The sequence below is a fragment of the Centruroides vittatus genome, unplaced genomic scaffold (genome assembly GCF_030686945.1).
Source record: "Centruroides vittatus isolate TY-2023 unplaced genomic scaffold, ASM3068694v2 contig_397, whole genome shotgun sequence".
In the NCBI taxonomy this organism is placed as follows: domain Eukaryota; kingdom Metazoa; phylum Arthropoda; class Arachnida; order Scorpiones; family Buthidae; genus Centruroides; species Centruroides vittatus.
This window is the reverse complement of record NW_027122212.1, coordinates 1,331,874-1,353,608: the sequence shown is the minus strand read 5'-3', so window position 1 is coordinate 1,353,608 and position 21,735 is coordinate 1,331,874. Positions and strand designations below refer to the sequence as shown.

General features: G+C 29.4%; 2 protein-coding genes across 2 annotated transcripts in view; one reads left to right on the top strand and one right to left on the bottom strand.

Annotated features, from left to right (window-relative positions):
• Positions 1-841: 841 nt before the first annotated feature.
• LOC136976190 (uncharacterized) lies at positions 842-2,320 on the bottom strand. Its single transcript, XM_067271416.1, has 3 exons — positions 2,248-2,320; positions 1,518-2,034; positions 842-1,001 (listed from the first exon to the last, which is right to left on the bottom strand). The coding sequence occupies exons 1-3, from the start codon at positions 2,318-2,320 to the stop codon at positions 842-844; spliced, it is 750 nt and encodes a 249-aa protein (XP_067127517.1).
• A 4,298-nt stretch (positions 2,321-6,618) lies between these two features.
• The window catches only part of LOC136976189 (disintegrin and metalloproteinase domain-containing protein 11-like), a 155,245-nt gene continuing 140,128 nt past the window's right edge, over positions 6,619-21,735 (top strand). The window contains exon 1 of the mRNA XM_067271415.1: positions 6,619-6,871. Within this exon, the coding sequence (XP_067127516.1) occupies positions 6,784-6,871 (88 nt within the window). The 5' untranslated portion in view covers positions 6,619-6,783. The remainder of the gene's footprint in view (positions 6,872-21,735) is intronic.

Sequence of the window (21,735 nt, the reverse complement as noted above, 5' to 3'; positions counted from 1 at the left end):
AATTAATTAAAATTTAACAATAAAGACTTGTTTTATCCTTATGTAACCTTGTAAACGTCATTTAAATTAAGGTTAAAGCTTCTTTAACCTTAATAGTAATTCTTTTGGAGGAACCCTTAACAAACGATGAAGCATAATAGGTGATAATTACGAGATTAAATACTATTATAGCATTGTCATCGATTTCATCACATAAAACTACCAAAAAAAAACTGAAATATTTAGTATGATATTATAATTTTGAATGCCTTAATTATTTCAAATATTACAAATTTATATTAAAAACTTATAGCGGTGGATGATTAGAAAATTTAAAAATTATTTATAGAAATATCCAGTTAATGGATGATGGAAGAGCGGAGGAAACACATCAAAACTTCTAGAGATGGATGATGGCTAACTTTATAAAGAAAATATATACGGAAACTTTTCGAGATAAATGATGGTGGGCTTTATCATATATATATATTTATTTATTTATTAAATTTACAAATTAGAAAATACAGGATGGCACAAAGGTTAACCGAGACGTTTTACAGATGGTTAAAAACATGGAGTAATTGCGTGCTGTGGTTTGCTATTCAGCTTATCCCAGTCTCGGTTAAATGATTTTTGGCCGCCCGTATTTATTCAAATTTATTAGTAAAATATTCAATAATAAAAATAAAATTCGATTAATTGATCAAGAAATAAAGAAATAAGCTTATATTTATTCGTTAATAATTAAATATCCATTATTAATTTAAAATTTATTAAATTTAAGTTTTAAATGAATATTTTTCCATTTATTCGTAAAAAATGCTGTGAAGACCGTTACAGAATTGAAATTTGTTATTATTAATTAAGTAAGCTTATAATAGCGTTGACCGTTATAACTTGTTCTGGTGCAATAATATCTCCTGCATTTTCCTGGATGATCTCTTCCTGTCAATGCCGCTTTTTTCATTCTGTTTTTGAAGTCGTCGCTTATAAATCTGTTGTTCAGGATGGTGTATATTATCCTATTTAAATAAATACAACAATTATTTTTATAAGATTTGTCTTTACCTAGTTTTCTATTCTGCTTACTTTCTTATTTTCGAACACGGTTTAGGCAGAATATTTACATCGCAAAGATTCAGTTAGAAAACTACCCTATTGATAAGTATTTACAAGTGACTTTTATAAATTCACTAAATTCTTAAGTCTGAACTTTATTAAATAAACTGCCTAAACAGGTAGTAAATATAAATTCTCCCTTTATAAAACGACATTTTTGAAATTAAAATATATTTTATAATTATCTTTAACTTTGACTTATTTGTTGCAATCTTTATTCCTGATTTCTCTACTGCAGAAAAACAATTCAATAATAACACATGCAAGTTGAATTCGAATGAATTTGTGAGCGACGCAAGATTTTAATCTTAAATATAGAAGGTGTAATTACTAAATCTTAAATAATTACAGTCATTCTCGATAATTTATATTGACATATGTGAAATTTTATGATAAATGAAATGATTTAATCAACTTACAACGACGATACGTCCTTCTCCAGCTGTGACATAGAACTGGTATTATCGGAGAATTGACATACTAACTTTTCCAAACAGTGATTATTACTGTCCAACATGCCACTACAACCGAGATAAGTCGCTAATACTTCTTCATTATAGTCGTCGTGGGGTTTAACTTGTCTTAAATACTTCTGAATGACGTCTAAATCTTGAAAATTTCTCCTGGCATCTCTCTTAACAGTTCGGTTTGCAGCCTGTGTCAACGTCAGGAAGAGGATGTGTTCGACGTCCCTCTTTCTCCTACCCATGGTAATAGGCCTATTTTGGGACGTCATGACTGGAAGAATGGCTGCTAAGCCGGTAAGTGTAGCTCCCGTTATTATTGGTATGGCGGCAATAGGTGCCAAAAACGCTAAAAGCCCATCGATACTCCTCCTTTCGGGTCCTGGAGTCTTGAATCCGTAATGTTGAAATCTTTGATATTCCCATACGTCGTCTTCATTGTTGTAATCGGCGAAAGCCCTGTATTCTGGTGCTAAAATACGAAGAAATTTAATTAGAAACGCCTTGCTAGCGTGCTACAGTAGATTAATTTAATTAAATTTAACAAATTCAGTCAGAAAGTTTAAACTTTAGCTTGCTTTTCTAAATTAATACAAGTTTTGTAAAAATTTGGTAAGATAAACCACATATCGTAAAGAATTTCATGTAAAATTGAATGTTAAAAGTATGATTGATGAGGAATTACCGAATTCTTCTCCAGTGATCTGAAGAGCCAAGAGCATCAGAAAAAGTATCGATGAAACACGCAAGAAACTCATTCTTCAAAAATAAACAACAAGAGATAGAAATAAAGTAATTTGATAGTTAACATTAAGCATTAGGCTAAATATACTTAAATGACAATCGGTGCTTTCTTTCCACCTTATCAACAGTGAAAAACATGATAGTTCCTCAGGTCCATTCGTAACTTTTTCTCAGACTACAAAATCGCTTGGGCAAGAAACGATTTTTGTATGCCTTTTGCAGCCCAGGTAATGCCCTAATAAATAGTTACAATAGGCAGTATACCATTTAAAATAAAGTTACCTCCCCTATCTTGTCATGCGTAGAGTTCTGCATGAGTTATGAAATTTTGTCGATATAATTTTAAATAAAAAGAAATTTATTCATTTGTATCGATCGATAATCGGCTTATGTTCGTGTTTTATTTAATAAATTTGTAAATTATTGATATGTTTAAGTCCATTACTTTTCATTTGCGTGAGTGAAACTCCTTGGAAAATATTCTAGATAACGTGTGTGATTGTTTCACGCAATACGTTCTATAGAAGCTGTGTTTATAAAGATACATTTATTTTCTTCCGAACAAAAAAAAAGTATATATATAAATACTGGTATAAGGCGAATTAGTTTTTTTTTTGTAATTATTTAGTGCAACCTTTTAATGCAAGAAGTGCTTTAAAACTCTTTGAATTCCTTATGAAACAGAGTTTTTAATTTAAAAAAAAAACATTTTTTTTTCAGAAAATGTGTTTAAAATTATTTTTTAATAAATAAAAAATATTGTGTCTATAGGATTCCATTCAAAAGTTTACATACATTTATGTTGTTCGCAATTATTTTCTACACCAGAAATACAAAGACTGTTTCTAAGAACTCTTTTATCCTTACAATTCCAAATGAATTATTTTATGAAAAATGTGCTATTATTTTTGGAATAAGTGTTTAAAATATATAAAAAAAGTACAAAATATTGCATACTTTTACATAGTTTTGTTCATATAAACCTAAATCCATGTTTCTACTGCGCTTAGAGTAAACAGTTAATATCACGGTGCAAGAATCTGTAACGAATTGTTTAGTGTTTTTGGTGTAACAAAGGACGAAGTGACGTACGAAATATTAAAATTGCGTGGATTTTTCACTTTAAAATTGAATTATTTTGAAGAACAGCTGCAGCAACGATGGGTAATAGTTACGCTAGAGTAATCTTTGCATGCAACATTGGATACTAAGTCAATGTTTACTCATCTAATAAAAAGTTTTGAATAGGTTAATTATTGAAGTCTAAATCACTAACACTATTTAAAATATTTTTTAATATTGTTACTACAGTAATAAAATTACATATACATATATTAAAAAGGGAATTAACGATACTGTGTAGTTGCTATAAATTTCACGCTTAAATTTGAGGCATTTTTAGTATTCGCATTAAATTTTTATGCAAATACTAAAAATATATTTAATGTTCTATATAAATTTGAGGAAATTTATGTGTTTAGGAGTAGAGAAACTCAGTGTAAAAGCCATTAGGCTAAATAGTACAAAAGTTCCCTAAGAATTATCTAATGACCGTATAGACAACGAGCAATTATTTATTGTTATCATCACAATGTCGGGATGCAATTTTTAATTATTTAATTTAAAATATATGCTCTCCACCTCAAAATAGTACAGTAGTGTCTTCCCCTGTACATTGTACTTTTCCTTTAACAATAGAATCGTGCAGGTTATCTATTAACTGCTTTCAGGAAAAAGTTTTGAATTGAAATAACATGACTTCCTGTTTGCATCGGAAGTTCCTACATAGTTAATTGGGGCCTCATGTCTCTAAGGTTTCCATATCTGGTCTCGGTTTTCATCTGTCTAACTCCATTCTCGAGATTAAGGAAAGACAGATGGACAACAGTGGGAATTTATAGGTCTACAATTTTTTTCAAATTACAGTCCAATAAACTTACGTCTATAAGTAACTCATTCCTCTAGTAGTACTAAAACTACCGGTATGATATCCAATTATATAAGCCTAGTGTTTGATTCCTATAGGGCTACAACTAGAAGTTTAATATTACAGTATTACTACAGTGGCATTGTGATGAAGATTCTTATAATATTATGCTTATAATACCTTAAAGTAATTTTGGAACAGTAGGTTTATTTCTTAATTAAATAGATTAATCAGTTTTCTTTTAACAACTAAATGTTACTAAGCTTATAATCTTACTAATATAATTCAATAGGGTTGCTACAGCATTGAAGTAGATTGATTTATGTATTAGAAAAGAATTAATAGCTAGTGTTTGGATAGCCAATAAATTTAAATTAAATTTGAATTACGGAGCCCGTGTTCAATGTTAACTTCAGACATTTTTTCGAGGGTATCCTCGGCGACCTCTACAGAATTTTCATTATAGTAGCACTCAAATTCGCTTAAAGTCAATTTTATAGGAAGATTGAGATTTTATACGAAAATCGTCATCAGATAACGATAGGAATATTGCAGGTAACAACGTTATAAAACCTAAAATCTCATTCAATTTTGATCAACATCCAAGAAAGTAATTACAATTAACACAATGTGCTTGTTCATAATCGTAATTAACGATTTAGTTCAATAATAATTGTAGCGTGAAACTTTCAGTCTCGAGTAACATCCACTTAATTATTATTATTAATAGACAGTTAATCGTTAAGAGAAAACTCCCAATCTCTGTAGACGATTTAATTAAGATAATAGACCGTTTGTTAATTGGTATGCATTAATCGCCATTAAATCTTATATACTTAAAATGACTTGGACCTGTAAAATTGTTGTTATATTATAGTAAAATATAATTAAATACGAAGAGAAATAAGGAATTTAAGCTTAATTAAACGCCAACGATCGGATTATAAAAAATATAGATAAAAATGATATTTAACATTTATTTTTTTAATATACCAATTAATTCCTTTTATTTTAATTACATTCAATTACAATCACGAATCTTATTATTATAATTAACTTTTAGAGAACATTTTAAAGACCTGTAGCTTAACTAAATTCATTGAAATTCGTAACTGCAATTAACTTTAAATCTACCTAAATAATACTAATTATATTACAGGAATATTAATAACAATAACATTTTGAGTTCATTACATTAATATTATACAAATTAACTCTTTTAATTTTAATTAAATTTAATTACAGTTGTGAATCTTAATTGATTTAATTACATTTAAAAAAGTCTTATAAAATTTAATTACAATAATAAAAACAAGATTCGTTATTTATTTAAATATTTAAATATCTCATTTTAATTGCAATTATATCGTCAATTAATTAGTCGTAATTGATATTATACATTTTTTTATCAGTGATATTAAATATTAATAAAGTAAGATAATGAAAATACGAATAAATTGCGATTAAATTCCAAGCTTAAGCGTAATTAAATTATTTTCATTAACCGACTTGCTTTTAACAATTAAATTTATTGAGATTAAAGGTTCGCCTTTAATAATAATAATTTTCCGTAGAAGATTCTTATACTCAAACACAATGATGAGCTAGAAAATTAGCCCTTAATTATAATTAAGTGCTAATGCTTTATAGATGTAATTTTATAATGGTAATTAATTGTAAGTATAAAGTCAAAGATTGAAATCGGATGTATGAATTGTAATTATAAAACGTTTTTATTAAATGAATTGCAACTAAATAATAACAATCCAATTAATTTTAGCGCGATTGACTGGAAAACGAAGCATTTGTTAGCACCGTTCTAAGACACGTTTAAGTCTACTAAGAAACTCCATTAAAACGTCTCCAGATACGTAGCTGGCAAGAAAAAACACGGATCGTAACCTACATAAGGAGAAAAAGAAGACAAAAACATTTACGTCTGTGTATATTTTAGAAGTAATTGGGGAGTTAAAAGATAACGCTTAATTACAATTATTTAGCCTATATGTTTAAGTTGATAGATTCGAATTAGGCAAGTTTTGTGTACATTTTGCATAAAAATCCTTAATTATATTTAGAATAAATCAAAGGCGATGGCTTAATCCAATCGACGACAGAAAAATTTTAAGATTTAAATACAATTATTTGGTAGAAACGAGATAAATGATTTTCGAAGAGACTAAAAGTCGAGCGTTTCATTCTACATTTTCTCGTTTCCAAATTACTTCACCACAATTTAATAACTCAAAAGGATAGAAACGAATAAAAAAAATTCCAAAAATTTAAAAGAACAGAAAAATAAAACAAAAATTAAAATAAAAAAAAATTTCGCCATTTTAGCGCATTTCCCCTTAGTTACAGTTTCGTCCGGCAGGCGTCGCAGCTATGACGGAAGTCGGTCGGTGAAGGAGAAATTGTCGTTGGTTCCGGTGAAGAGGAAGAAAAGTTCTCCAGCATCCAAGGGAAGAAGATAAACGAAAGTATATTGGGAAGGAAGAAATGTGCCAGGAAGTATTAAAGTATTAATGCTATAAACTATGCTGTTTCAAGATGCTCTGGTCGTGTCTGCTGCTGCTGCTCTTGGTCTTTCCATTCTGTCTTAGTTTCACCATCATCGATCCGGCCAAAGGCAAGAGAGGTGAGCTGCATTCCACTTTACATCCGAAAATTATGCTACAAATATAAATAATAACTGGAAAAGCTTTTCATCACTTTTTTCATTCTCTTCTCCTTTGCAAAATTCAAGATGATTCCTTTTTCTCTTCTCCGCTTATTGCCGGCATTCCTTTCATCTCTATGCAAGTAATCAGCAAATATTAACGATTTTTTCCCGACTTTAAGTTTTACTCATCCGTTTTCATTGCGTAATTTCCATTTATTTATTTGTTTCTTTAGGATTGCAATCGTACCAAACCTATTGTCTCCTGCAAAATTGTAACCTTTTGTCGGATGCTTCTCTCTAATCTCACCATTACAGTCCCATATAACAAAAAAAAATGATCGTGCGTGTATTTTTTTAAAGCTATGTATGTACATTATATATTATATACACATAATATATATAAAGTTAATACAATAATTTATACTTTCTTTTTTATTTATATAAAAATTGATAGAGGCTGATGTATTGCAATTGCTTTTAAAGGAGGAAAAATCTGAATGAAATAGAAAAAATATATTTCCTTTATATTGATATTACTATTATTTAAACATAAGGAGACAAAAAGTAATAATTATTGGAAAAAACCATAGAATTGGAAGACGAAAAGAATTGTTTTAATTGATGAATAAACTTATAAAAAATTGTAGTATTTTTTTAGTTCTGAACGTGACTTTATTATTGATTGCATTTTATATTTTTACTGCCTTTTATTTTTCCAATAATTATAGATTTCCACAATTATAATGATCAAAATAATTCAAAGTATTTTAAATATAAAAGTTAAAATAAAAATTTTTGTTTGTTTCTTTGTTTTTTAATTCGTTAAGTTTAAAAATAACTACGGTAACCGGACGATTTAAATATGTGACCGCTACATACCCGAAAATCCGCGGAGAGTAAGCGGTAAGCGAGAACAAACGTTTCATTATTGGGCCGTTCTATCTTCGAAAGCCCGCTCTGACCCGAAGATGGTGGCTTAAGACTGTCGAAAATGTTTGTTTTCTGCTGGATTTTTGGATGTGTAATGGTTGCGTATCTAATTGATTAAATGCATTTGGTTAACCGATCTTCGAGGTAAAAGTAATAATATCTTGCTAAAATATTTAATGAGATTGATTTGTTGTATTTAACTGGTCAATGATATATAAAATGAAAATAAATTCATAGTGAGCAGCCTTTATTCATTATGTGATATAGAGTTTAACCAATAATAATTTAAAAACAAATTTTGCACAATGTTAGTCTAGTAAATTACTGTAGAGGATTAGAAAAATAAATCTATATTTTACTTTTTTCTGGTTAATGCTTAATAAAGCAATCTTTGTTCTTAAGTAAAATGAATGAATTTTTAAAGTAATTTATGTTTCTATCAAACAGATTTAAATAACTTGATTTTATTTTATATCTGTGTTTTTTACATGGATGATTATCAGATATTTATTATTAGATATTTTCAAATTATGCTTAAAAGATGTATGTATATAATAGTGAATTCATTATTTGAATCAAATTCATAATGTATATAAGTAGTTTATTGATGAAAGAAACTTTAGAACCAAAAATTTTGGAGTTGTTTTTGAGTGAAATCAATTAATTTGAAGTGTTTGTCCTCATACAATACTTGAAAGTGTGAATGCTTAAAAGTTGTCTTTTTGAATGGGTTTTCTATTAAAAATGTGTGAATTTCTTTTTCCCTTGTAGCTCTAGAAAAATTGGAAAGGTTAGGAAATAAACATCAATTTATGTTTTAAGTATGTCCCTGTAATTCAGTAAATCAAATTTAATACATTCATTCATCTTCAGATATTTACAAGAAATATTTTTCTAACATAATTTAAAATTAATTAATTTTAAACTTTAGTTTAATTAACTGCAGATATGTAAGATTGTTCAACCTAAATATTTATTGATAATATATATTTTTGCATAATATTGCCAAGTTGTGATTGCTTATGTTAAATTAATGAATATTTTCTACATTTTGAATTATTTAATCTCTTTATAAGCTATTAAGTTTTAATTTTATTTATATATTTAATTACTTTTTAATGTGTATCTATAAAATGTTTATTTTTTTTGATACAACAAAATATGTTTTTAATGCAATTTTTTAAGGAAAATTAATTGATTTTGAGTTATCAGAATAGAACTGAAGATTTCTTTTTTGTAAAGGTATAATGAATTCTTTTATAATGTAAACTGGCTGTGATCAATTATCATAGTATTTGCACACGATAGTTCTCATTTATATTTAGGATGACCTGTATTGTAATGCAATGGGAAAGTGTAATGGGTTTGCTTGTAAATCTTAGAATTGCAAAAATTTTTTCTCTGAGGTCAAATATATAAATGTGTGTTAAAATTGGAATTGAACTGCATATTTCTGTATAGAAAACGTCTGCAGTTATATTCCAAATGTAAAATTCTAAAAATTTGTGCAGTTCTATTGAAGAATTCATTTTTAAATGTTCCTATCTGATTACCTAAAATTGACATTAGTTAACTTTTCTTGGTTTTTTGCATATTTATTAAGCATGCATAATGAGTTTCTTTAATCTTAAATAGTTTCTGAAAATACTACAAATTCTATATTACTTTTCATCAGATTTGTAAGCTCTATATACAGCTTGGTCCAAAAGTCAGTTAATTATAAACACTGAATTGCTGTCTTATGCTTTCTTATTTAGAAACTACAAAAATAAGATTCTTTTTGTTTAATACACAAATTACGAAGCTTTAATATTACAGTTAATACATTTAGAAATAACTCATTATAATTATTATTTAGTATGTATTGCAATATATCTTGTGCGTTATTTACATCCCTTTCATTCAAAATCAAATCCCGTAGCAAACCAATTTCCTGGATTAGGTTTTCATCTACATCTTTGTTATAAAAATTTACAAAGTTTTTGGAACATTTTTCTAATTCATGTTTTTCTAAGGTTTTCATATCAGTGATTAATTTGAAATCAGAAATAATATTTGGTATACTTTTAAATCTATCTTCTATTTGTACAATAACCGTATCAATTAGAGTGTTAAAAAAATAACATCTAAATTCCTCTACCGGGTTTTCTATAACTTCATCTTCTGCTATTTCGGAATATAACCTTTTTCTTTTTCGTATTCGTTTTTCAGGAAAATGTTCTGAAATATTTAAATTACGTGCTAGCACTTTTGCTTCGTCTAAAAATGTGTTAAATTTTGTTCTTAAATTTTGGATTTCAGTTTTAATTTTATTGACTAAATTAAAAGCCGACTCAAGAATAATTGTTTTTGCTTGAAATAGTATATTGATTGCGTTGATTTTAGACAACATTGCAAACCATACTACTAAACATAAAATAAATGGCATTTCTTGTATTGAATCCAATAGACTTTTAGCTTCGGATACCGCTGTATTATCGTTACTTACATAAATAAATTCTTCTAGGGCATTACAAGTTTGTTCAAACTGTGTATACACTGCTTTAACCGAATCTATTTTGGCTTCCCAACGAGTGTCACATAATGGTTTAAGAGTAATGTTTAAATGTTTTTGTAGAATTTCCCATCTCTTTGTAGATGCAGAAAATAAGCAATATAAACGTTGCAATATCCCAAAAAAATTTTTACAATATATACTGCTGGAAGCGGCATCACAAATTAATAAATTAAAAGAGTGTGATAGGCAAGGCACATATATTGCATGAGGGTTTAGAGCAATTATTCTAGATTGTACACCTTTATATTTCCCTTTCATGTTGCTACCGTTGTCGTATCCCTGCCCTCTGCAATTCATAATATCTAAATCAAGCTCACTTAATGTTTTCAATAGAGTTTTTGCTAGTCCTTCTCCAGTCACATCAGTTGCTTCAATAAACCTTATAAATGACTCATTTATAATTAATCTTTTCTCTTCAAAATTTACATACCTAATAATAACTGAAGTTTGTTCCTTATGGGAAATATCAGGAGTACAATCCATTTGGACACTATAGTATGTGGCTGCTTTTATATCGTTTTTAATTTTGTTAAGGACTTCATCTCCTAACGCAGAAATAATTTGTTCTTGTGATCTATGTGCTAAATGATGCACAATTCTATTTTTCGAATTTTTTATTCTGTTTATATGATCCATTAACACAGAGTCGTATTTACTTAAAAATTCGATTAAACTTAAAAAATTTCCATTATTAGGCGTTCCTATTATTTCATGGGTTCCTCGAAGTGGAAGATTATTACATGCTAAAAATAGAATCACATCTACAATTCTTTGAAATAGTAATTTAAGTCGTTCCGTTTCCTTATTTATATTAACTTGATTAGTTTCATCAATAGTCGAACATAAATTTAGTCGTTTTAGTAATTCTTTCCAAGCAATAAACGAATTAAAGTGACAAATAGAACGCTCATGATCTTGAATTACAGTTGACAGCTTTCTCCAGTTACTATAGCCACCTATAAACCGTGTAGATTGTTCATTTCCTCTTCTTTTAGAAAATAGTATACAACAAAAACAAAATACCGAGTCTTGCGTTTTTGAATAAATTAACCAGCTGCGAAGCTGGGTTTCACCATTTGGCATTTTTTTAAAGTAGTACGTAGTGGAAAATGACCTACCTTCATCATTCTTAGCAAAAACTCCTTTGTGTTGTACAGGTCCGGTTTTAACACAAAACATTCGAAACTTATCAGTTATAATACTTGGCCATAAATCTGGATCACTTATGTTCATTTGATCATATTCGTTATTGTCATTTTCGACGTTATTTTCTGATTCGATCATATTTGTATAAACATGCGGTTCTTCAACGAATTTCACAGTTTCAACATTTTCATTGCAAGACTGTGTAGTTTGTGCGGAACTTTCTTCTCCAGTTGAAGCTTGAACTGTAACTTCTGAAGTCGAAACAATTTCATTGCTGGAATTACTTCGTAGCCAAGAAAACAGATCTACTTGTGATTTCTTGAAATTTAGCTTTTCTACTTTTTTCTTTTCTGCTAATTTTCTTTTTTGACACCCAGAGGGATATTTCCTTGGCATGGACATGATTAGATGTAACAATAATTAAACGTTTTGTAGTATGACACGTCTTTCTTTCTCGTGCTGAACTCGAACTCTCACAACTTCTCGGAGGCTCCTTGTAAAGTATTGATCTTTTAGCAGAGTGGGAACAAAAGAAGCGCGACCTTGTCAATTGGACCCACGTGCGGTCGGGTAATACCACTTGTAAGGTCAACACCTTACAGAGGGAAAACAAAGGAAGCGCCGGCTTTGTCAATAGGACCCACCTGTAGGCTGTAGTCAGACCGAAAGTTCCAGAAATAAGACAGACAAAAAAAGATAGAAGAAATTATAAAAGAAACATTAAAACTACGATTATATACCAGGGGCGTGCCGTGACATTTGATGATAGGGAAGCTGTGTTTCTGTAAGAAGCCGACATCCAGGGGCAATCAGTCAATTGCGCGTCAGTGATGGTCTAGGCTCCATTCGTATCGTTTATTCGATAAGCCAGTAAAAACCGTAGACTTCTCTAAATGCATTTTTAATATCACGATTACATTCCGAATCGCTAGCCACGATATAAGGGCTACAATTAAAAGAATAAAAATTACTATAAAATATGTGGTGGATGTACTGGTACATACAAAATATTCTTCAATTATATGAATATACTTTTAAAGAAAATTATAATTAAATATAGCTTTGCAAAGAAACGTACAGTACATAAAGATATAAAATATTCTTTACTTTTAAAATTTTAAAACAATGTACTTAGTCAAATAGCTCCCTACCAGTGGCTAATGGATGGAATCGAAGACGGTTGCAGAGGACTGCCAAATCCCCAGGGTGCTGATACCGGTCAATGTCAAATACCTCTTTTGTCGCATCACTAGTATATCTCAAAGGACGCCACAGGGCTGTTGTAAATTTTAAACGTTTCTCACCATAGCCGTAAAAATCTAAATATGTTAAACTTAAAAGTCATTTGTTTTCTAACTAATTCGTTTTAGGACCAGGTGTTGTCCACAGGAAATTTTCCAAAATTTACAACTTTTCGGTCACTCTCTGTCGAATTGGAAAAATTTTGTCTTTATTACAATCTAATACAATATTTCGAAGAAATCAGTCCCCACTATACTCGGCTGTATATTGGTTCGGTTAAGCTTTTGTTTAAGTAATATTCCGGCTCTTTCATCGGGGTTTTGTTTATGTCCCCAATTCCCTAATCACTTAATTATTTAACTACTTCTTAAGTAGAAATAAGTTGAAACCGGTTACTTTCTACTCGAATATTTGTAGTATCGGGAAAAAAGTGGAAAGACAAATTTTTATGACAAACGAATACATAAATCGTATAATTTTATATGGCCGACGGCCACAGTATTATTTTCATTTCTCTTAACGCGGGCTATATGGTTTTGAAATTTTTTTTAAAAAGTCGAATTTAGGTGGGGATCCTCGGGAGTTCCCCGAATCAAATAACAAAAACTAAACATTCGCATCATCGAGAATTAGTTTAAAAGATTGTCGAAATTCAGAGATCTACAATAATAATGTTTACGATAAAATGTACTTTTCGTCATACTGATAACGATAGGAATATTGTCAAGTTTTCGTGTGCATTCTTGATAATGTTGGGGCCCCTCAATCGCGGGGCCCGGTGCGTAGCATCCGCCGCACCCCCCCGATGGCGGGCCCTGACGAAGCTTTAATATTAGTGATGGAACGATACCAAAATTTCTTCTGATTCTGATAAGATTTCCAATTCTGATTCTTTTCAATAGTTATAAATACATCTCACCAACCTTAATTATGCTTTGCAGTTATTTTGTAACGTACTGCAAACATTTTCAGTCCATCCTAGAACCTTCTTTAGGTGGAATTCTAGAAAAAACCTTTTTCTGGTGTGATTGTGGTATGTTACAAAATAACTGCAAAGCATTATTAAGGTTAGTGAAGTGTATTTATAATCAATGCAATGGGGGAGGAGGAAGGTAAATGAGAAGATGCATTTCTTTTCAAGGTTCCTGCAATCAACATGCCTTGTAAAATGCTTTAATTTCATCAATTTAACACTAAATGATATTCGGTAAATGATACCATGAGCCAAACAAATATCATCATAATCACAAGTTAAATAGTTTTTGAATTCATTCACTGGAACAAGGAAATCCTGTATGTATGGGCATACAACAAAAAAAAAAACATATTACAGTCACCAATATCAATTCCAACACAAAATAAAATAGCATTAATACAGTGTAGAATAATAAGCCCATTAAAAACAATACAGTGATAATAACAATAACAAATAAAACCAACAATAATAATAATAACCAAAACAAAATTCTAAAACAAACTAAAATTCTAAAAAAAAATTTTATATAAGAAATTAAACAATTAAATTACCTGAAAAATTAAATGAATTATTAATTATAATATGCCTAAAAATGCTGACCCAAAATGCTGCCAACTCTCAAACACTGAAACAACTGCTAATACTAGATCCACATCTGGTGGTTATAAATCTGAAAAAAGAAATCTTAAATTAAACAAATTAATTCCCATTAACTGTTTTTGTTAATTAATAACTAATAATAATGATATATTATTATTATTATTAGTTATTAATTACAGTCGAGTCCGCATAAGTCGATACCCCAAGGGGAAGTGAAAGTGTATAGAGTTAACTAATATGACGACTAAAGCAAAGTTGAAAAAAACCACAATACTACAATTAGGAAAATACAGTAGTGCAATGTACCTCTCTGACCATCCATCACTGGCACTAAAGTTGGTTTCTATTTTAAGTATCCCAGCAATTTCCATCACCTTCTGTTTCAGTATTGGTCCAGAAACAGGAAGATTCGATGAACGAATTTGCTTTAGCCAACGTATGAGAGCATCTTCAACATCTTTGTATGGCTAATTTCTCTGGCATTTTCGAGATAGCCATGACGAAAATCCAAGAAAAAGCTTATTAATTTCCTCTTTTTTCTTCAGGATTCTTCAATGTTGTTTTTGTTTTGCAAATTTGGCTTGTGAAGTTTTCTTACATTCAAATTCAGAAACAATTTGTATTTTTCCTTCAGCGTAAGCGTTATTAGCTTTCAGACACTCATTTCTAACAGAAATGTGAAACACATGCTACAAATAACGCTTGACGTAAGAAAATGCAAAATCGGATTCTGCTGTGACATTGATGTAGATTGTATATTTTCTTTCTATTTATCTGTTATTATTTTATATATAAAAATACATAAAATGTTTATACATAATAAAAATGCCTTTATTAATAAATAAGTTGACTCCCCTCCTGAAAAAAAAAATGAGTTTACACTGCACAGTGCGGTGTGAACTCAGTTTTTTCAGGAGGGGAGTTGACTTATCAGAAGTCTAACAAGTATGGGACAGCAAAAGTATGTCGATTTATCCGGCAGTGACGAGTTAAACAGTTTCGAGTAAACCGGAGTTTTTTAACATTAATGCCAGTTATACCTATGACAACTTATGCAGACTGTGTACATATATATACATACATATGTTACTATATATATATATAGTAACATATTGCAGATAAATAGCATGTGTCCAGTGAGAACTTCACAGGTTGCTAGATAAGTTTTATAAAAGTAAAGCAGAATTCCTCGAATATAACCCAAATCATTTTTAAAATGGCTCAAAAAGTAATAACTTGTCCAAATGTACTATCCTATAGCCCTGAATCTGCTACTAGTAGTCCAATCTTGAAATATCGAAAGCCAGCTGTATTTTATTAGATAAGAAAAAGAAAGGTTAGTCCGTGGGTAAGATGACACCAAAAATGTGTTACTGTAAAAGCAAAGCCATATTGACTGGATTAGAATTGTTCTTGGTATATTGTTCTCTTTTAGTATGGTGGCATTTTGATCTAAACAAACGAGTTAACATACCCATATTGCAGTTTTGATAGAACTTTTACTATGAATTTCAAAGTGGCCATATTTTAAACTAACCAAATTGCTTAATGTGTAAATCCCTATATCCTGGGCCGGGACAAAGGTACATTTATGTATAACATGGTTTTGAACTATCTGAGTTCGAATTAATGGTAATAATAACATATAACAGTAACGAAAGTAATGTTAAAATGAAATTTTTATTACGTTAAATATGTTTAATAGGCACATACTTCATAATCAGTATCATTAAAATTTAATTTTATAAGTTATAAATTATGTTAAAAATGCTGTAAGGGATGGGTTAAATTCTTGCTTGTTGTATTTAGGAATTAAAATTATTCAAATAATCTCTAAAAATGTCAATATCATAAGGAAGTATTTTAAATTTAAAAATAAAGATATATTTTAACTTGAATGAATAGTATGAATATGAATCTATAAGCACTAAGTTTTTGGCTCTATGGAGGTCTTATCACGTACTGTTAATGTTGTCAGAGTAATCACACAATGCTCATAGATTCCTATTGTAACATAAGGACAAAAATCAAATTACCAACCATGAATGAATAGTCTTTTTGCTACCCAGAAATAACTAAGCATAGATTATTATAGTCTTTCTAAGTTATTAATTTTTTTTTATAAAGTTTTATGAAACTATGGTAGATATGAAACCATGAATTTGTTCTTGTATAAAAAATTTTGCTTGATAATTAAATTTTTGTCTTTAATAATAATATATTTACTGTGGACATAATTTTACCAGTATATATGCAAAAATTACCAGTAGTATAAGAACAAGCTAATATTTATTCATATACAGAGGTTTTCATTTTATAAATAGTTTTTCATAATTTTTTACAATGTAAAATTGTAAGCTTTGTTTGAAATTTCATTATTTTTAACTTGCAGATTCTGTTAAGGAAGAGAATACTTCTTGGAAGTGCATAATAAATTATTGAATTTAGACTCGTAGGGAAAAATCTAATTGATTGTTTTCAAGAAGGATTGAAAAATAGATATATATATATATTTTTTAAATTTTTGTTTGCTTAAGTTTATCTATGATTTGGCTTCCTTCAAAAGAATGGATAGATTAACAGGGTTAGTCATAAACCACATTATACAAAAGAGTCTTTTGTGGTTTTTAGTGTGGTCTGACAAATACAACATGATATAATAAAGAAGTAAGTTTGTGTACAACTATTTAACATGTTAAGTGAGATGATAGAGGGGCATAAGATAACACACCAGGTCATGCTAATGTTTATGGACAAAATAGTACAAAAATTATGGCCATTTAATATAATTTTGTCTATATTGTTGAAAAACTTTTTTCTCAATTTTAGCCATGTTGTGGAATTGAAACATGTGACCTGAATGATTTTTTTTCTGATTGTGTTATGCCATCTTTTATGCTCATCAGGTTCTAAATTCAACAGAACGTCTACCACATAAATGAATATATTATAGTTTGCATAAATGAACCACTACAAATCCAAGAAAAATAGAATAATCACTAAAATAATATACTTAGGCCTACTGTTGTTTTACTGTGTTCATTCACTAAAAGAAAATAAAGATTACTTCTCAAATATTTGTTTTTGTACTTTATATTTTCATGATATTGTACTTATTCATGTTCACTGTGCAAGAAAACCATCAGAAAAAACAAATTTTGCATATTTTTTGTATTTTATAGGGAAAACAATTAATTTCTATTAGCATTTTATCATAAAAAAATTTACTGGGCCAAGTGCAGTTTCCATTCCCACAGGCCATGCTCTATTTATATTATGTTTATATGGCTAGTGTGTTGCTCTGCAGAACAGATTTCAATGTATAGCGTGTGTTGCAGAAATGCAATGCACGACCTGGGTGAATTGCTGGCTGTGTTTAATATGTTAATTCACAAGCATCTGTTTTGTCATATTGCTTAGTTAACTTATCTAAACAAAGTTTTTGATTGAACAACACCTTACGTACTTTTTTCAGAAATGCACTATTCAAATAAATGTTTTTGAGCCTTTTCATAGGCCTGTGTCAGGTTTTAAACATATAAAATTAGAAGGTTTGAACTGACAATTCTAATTAATGTTGTTACAGCTTTTTTAAAAAATTTGAGATATTATTTTGAATATAGACAATTTAATATTTTAACTAGATAGTAAACATAGTATATATGCATAAAATATTACAAAATTCAATACAGAGATAAATACCTTGTAAAATAGACTCCATGTATAAAGAAATAAATTATAATAAAATTGTGAATAAAGTAAGAATAAAAAGAAAAAAAGGAACCAAGAAAAACTGGGAGGGTTGTCAGCATAAGACATCATAGTGTAAGTCATAGATATACTCATTGTCTGTTATGTAGAGTATATGTTGTTTGATTGTCATATCAGATTATCCACTAGTGATTGCCCTACTTTTGATATTATTTCCTTTTCTTTATTACTAGCAAAGAATGCCCAGCATTGCTTGGGAACTAAGAAAAGGGGCTGAGTTGTTCTTGTTATAGATAGATTAGCATATGTCTTCCATAGGGTGGCAGAGTATCTGTGCAAAATTTGGTGCAAATCGGTCAAAGAGTTTGGCAATTTGTTGGGGATGAAATCAGTAGAAAGGAGTGAGGGTTTGAGTTTTAAAGTAGCATATATTTTTTGAAGGATTGTAGACTAGCTATGCAAAATTTGACCAGATTACTGAAAAGGTTTGGGAGTTTGGTTTTAGGGGGGATGAAATCAGAGAGGAGTGAGGGATCCTAGTTTTATGGTAGTCCATGTTTCCTGTAGAGTACCAGAGAGTAACTATTTGAAATTTGCTCAAGATTGTTCAAATGGTTTGGGAGCTTATAGGGAAGATGAAATCAGCACGAAGGAGTGAGGGGTTTGAGTTTTAAGGTAGCTTAAATTTATGTACATTGGAAAGTAATAAGCTTTCCAATGGTCTCTTGACATGGATATATTTTGTGACAGTTATGACTTTCTTTTAGGCATTTTATTGTCAATAAGGTTTACTTGCACATGTGTACACCTGAAACGTAAGTGAAAGAATTCAATTTATGTCGGTAGAGATCTGATAACATATCTAATTCATATTTTTAAATAATAGTAGGTAAGATTAATATTAAAACAATGAACACTTAAAAACTGTAGGTCTGCTTACCAAAGTTTAGTTTAATATAAGGGAAGTAAATTTGCTCCTTACAGTTGTAAGTAACTGATAACATAAGACTATTATTATAAGAAACAAACCATCAAGAGAGCTAACTGGCTTCAAAATTGCAGACAAGCCAAGTATAAACATCCGAGAATTTGAGGCTTTGTGATGTTAGTGGATAAAATAATGATGAAAATATAAATTTACAAAGGGTTTGCAATAACTTTTGTAATGTAATGTAACTGAATCTTTTAGATACATTTTGAAGAGACAATTTGATGTTAAAAGACTGGAAGAGAGAAAATTATTGCTGTTGATCATAAAAATAAATGTGTAAATTATTGTAAATATCATAAATAAATGTTGATATGTTATCTGTTTGTTTTAATTAAAGTTCTAGTTACAATATTTGGTAAAATTTAAATTTGTGGGTAAAACTTTTCCATAAACATTAATGTTCATCTTAAGCTGAACAGTAAAAAACAGACAATATATTTGCTTCACAGTTTGTAACTAAAATCTAGCCATGTATGGTACTGTACTATAGTATCAAAAATATTTACTGAAGAAATGATAAAATTGATGAAAACTGCATATTTTATGGCAAATAAAATATATCATTATACTGTAATGTGTTAATTTTTATTAAATAAGTTTCAGATTTTTGATTTCAAAATAAAATCTATCCTTGTACTACAAAAGCTAATATCATTCACTTTTTCAATTTAGAAATAAAATGTAGTTTGCATTTTTGTACTGTATTTTATAAGTTTTGACTAAAGAAGTTTGAATTTTTCAATGGTTTAATAGTGTTTATAATTACAACATTAAAGCATGGTTCTTGGATCAGCATCAATCCGTAGACTGTGTTGTAAAGTTTGTTTAATGACAGGTATGAATATAAACAACATAATGTGACTTATTAAACAGAATAAATCTACAATGTACGTTGAACCTGTTACTGGTATAAGTTATACGAAGGATAAAGTACATCACAATTGTTTTCAAACAGCTTAAAGTTCTTCTTCAGTGATGTACAGAATAAATAAAACACGAAGATTTGAAAGTTAGATTGAATTCATGTCTTTTGAAATCGTTATGTTGGACATGCGCATTTGTGTGGGTAGCCGGTGCTGGCAATTAACGATTTCTAGAGACATGGATTCAATCTAATTTTCAAATCTTCATGTTCCATTTATTCTGTGTCCCATCAGTTATTCTGTGTATTACCTGAGGAAGAACTTCACGCTGTTCAAAAACGTTTGTGATGTACTTTATCCTTTGTATAACTTACACAAGTAACAGGTTCAAGGTACGTTGTTGACTTCACCCTGGTGTTGTTTGGATGTAAATGTGTGCCAGAATAAATTTGTTGTAATATGTTGTTTGTGGATTAAAAACGTACTTTAAAATTTAAAATAAAATAATTGAAATGAAAACTTAAGTTTAAGATTTAAAGTAATGTAGACATGAGAATGGCATGTGCATAGAGATAAATTAGTACAAAATAACAAGATAAACATTTACATGCCATTAGTAAATTTAGAATTATGGCAAATAGGTAATACAATGGTGACATAAATGTTAAGTGCCCAAACTTTTAAAAATTGTTACCCAAATTCTTGGAATATCCAATGTAGATTTATTACAAGGTTCCAATCTTTTGATAAATAACACCTCCCAGATAAAAGTAACTTTTTGTCAACAATTATTTGCATTACCAGTGAAGTCTCATTTTATATCGGCACACAGTTCCATGACACTGCTAGAAAATTCTGTAGTGCACTTTTTCTTATGGATGTCATTCTGGTGTTGATTGCAGAAAGAGAGAAGCTTACATTTATAACTTCCCCCATTCCATATCTAGGGCCCATCTCATTACACATTACCAAATTTTTTAAGAAATATTGTTTTATACTGTTTATTAAACCTCAGATAGCCTTGCAAAGATTCCTCTGCAATGACAGATGTATTTTCCACACTAGAAAAAACAGGGGTTTATTTGGTACCATTACAACAGTCAGATAGCGATTCAAACATTTTTTTACATTGGGGCCATGACAAGAAAATTACAAATTTGTCTTACTGAACATTAGAATGATATCCACAACCTTGAATGGATTATACAAACAACAATGTGATGCAAATGCAGTGGTAAGAACCATTCTCCTGTATTTTCATTTTCTAATATGAAACTATTATAAACTATTATAACCTATGTTCATCTGGAAGGAATAAGGTTTCAATAGCAGAAGAATTTTAAAATTTGGTTCGGTAGATCCTGAGATTGCTTCTAACAAACAAACATTCTCACTTTATATATTAGTTATATAGATTAATACAATGATCTGTCCTTGAAGTAAGGAATATTTTGTATGCTTCTAGTTTTTACTTTTCTGGTTCTGTTATAATAGAGGAAAGTATGGTGATCAGTCATAAAATGATTCCCCAAGAAATCCACATTTTTGGACTCAAAACATTGAAATATCAAGAAATACAAGGAAAAAAAATCAGAGTTTTTTCCTGTGTGGTGACATGATTTTGTTCACTTTCTTTGAAGCTTAGTAACACTTGAGTTTTTTGTTGAAAATTTCTAATTCTACATTTATTCTGTGTGTTAATGATGTGTTTGTTGTGCCTGCGTATATCATACTTCTATTAAATCTATCCTTGTGTACTGAAGTTTTATACATTTAAAACCTGACGCAGGCTTATGAAAGGAATTGAAATTGCTGAAAAAGTAT

Coding starts and splice junctions, on each gene's coding strand:
- LOC136976190 (XM_067271416.1), bottom strand. CDS start 2,320: ATGAGTTTCTTGCGTGTTTCATCGATACTTTTTCTGATGCTCTTGGCT. Junction 2,035..2,247: donor GATCACTGGAGAAGAATTCG/GTAATTCCTCAT, acceptor TTCGTATTTTAG/CACCAGAATACAGGGCTTTC. Junction 1,002..1,517: donor GAGAAGGACGTATCGTCGTT/GTAAGTTGATTA, acceptor TTATTTAAATAG/GATAATATACACCATCCTGA.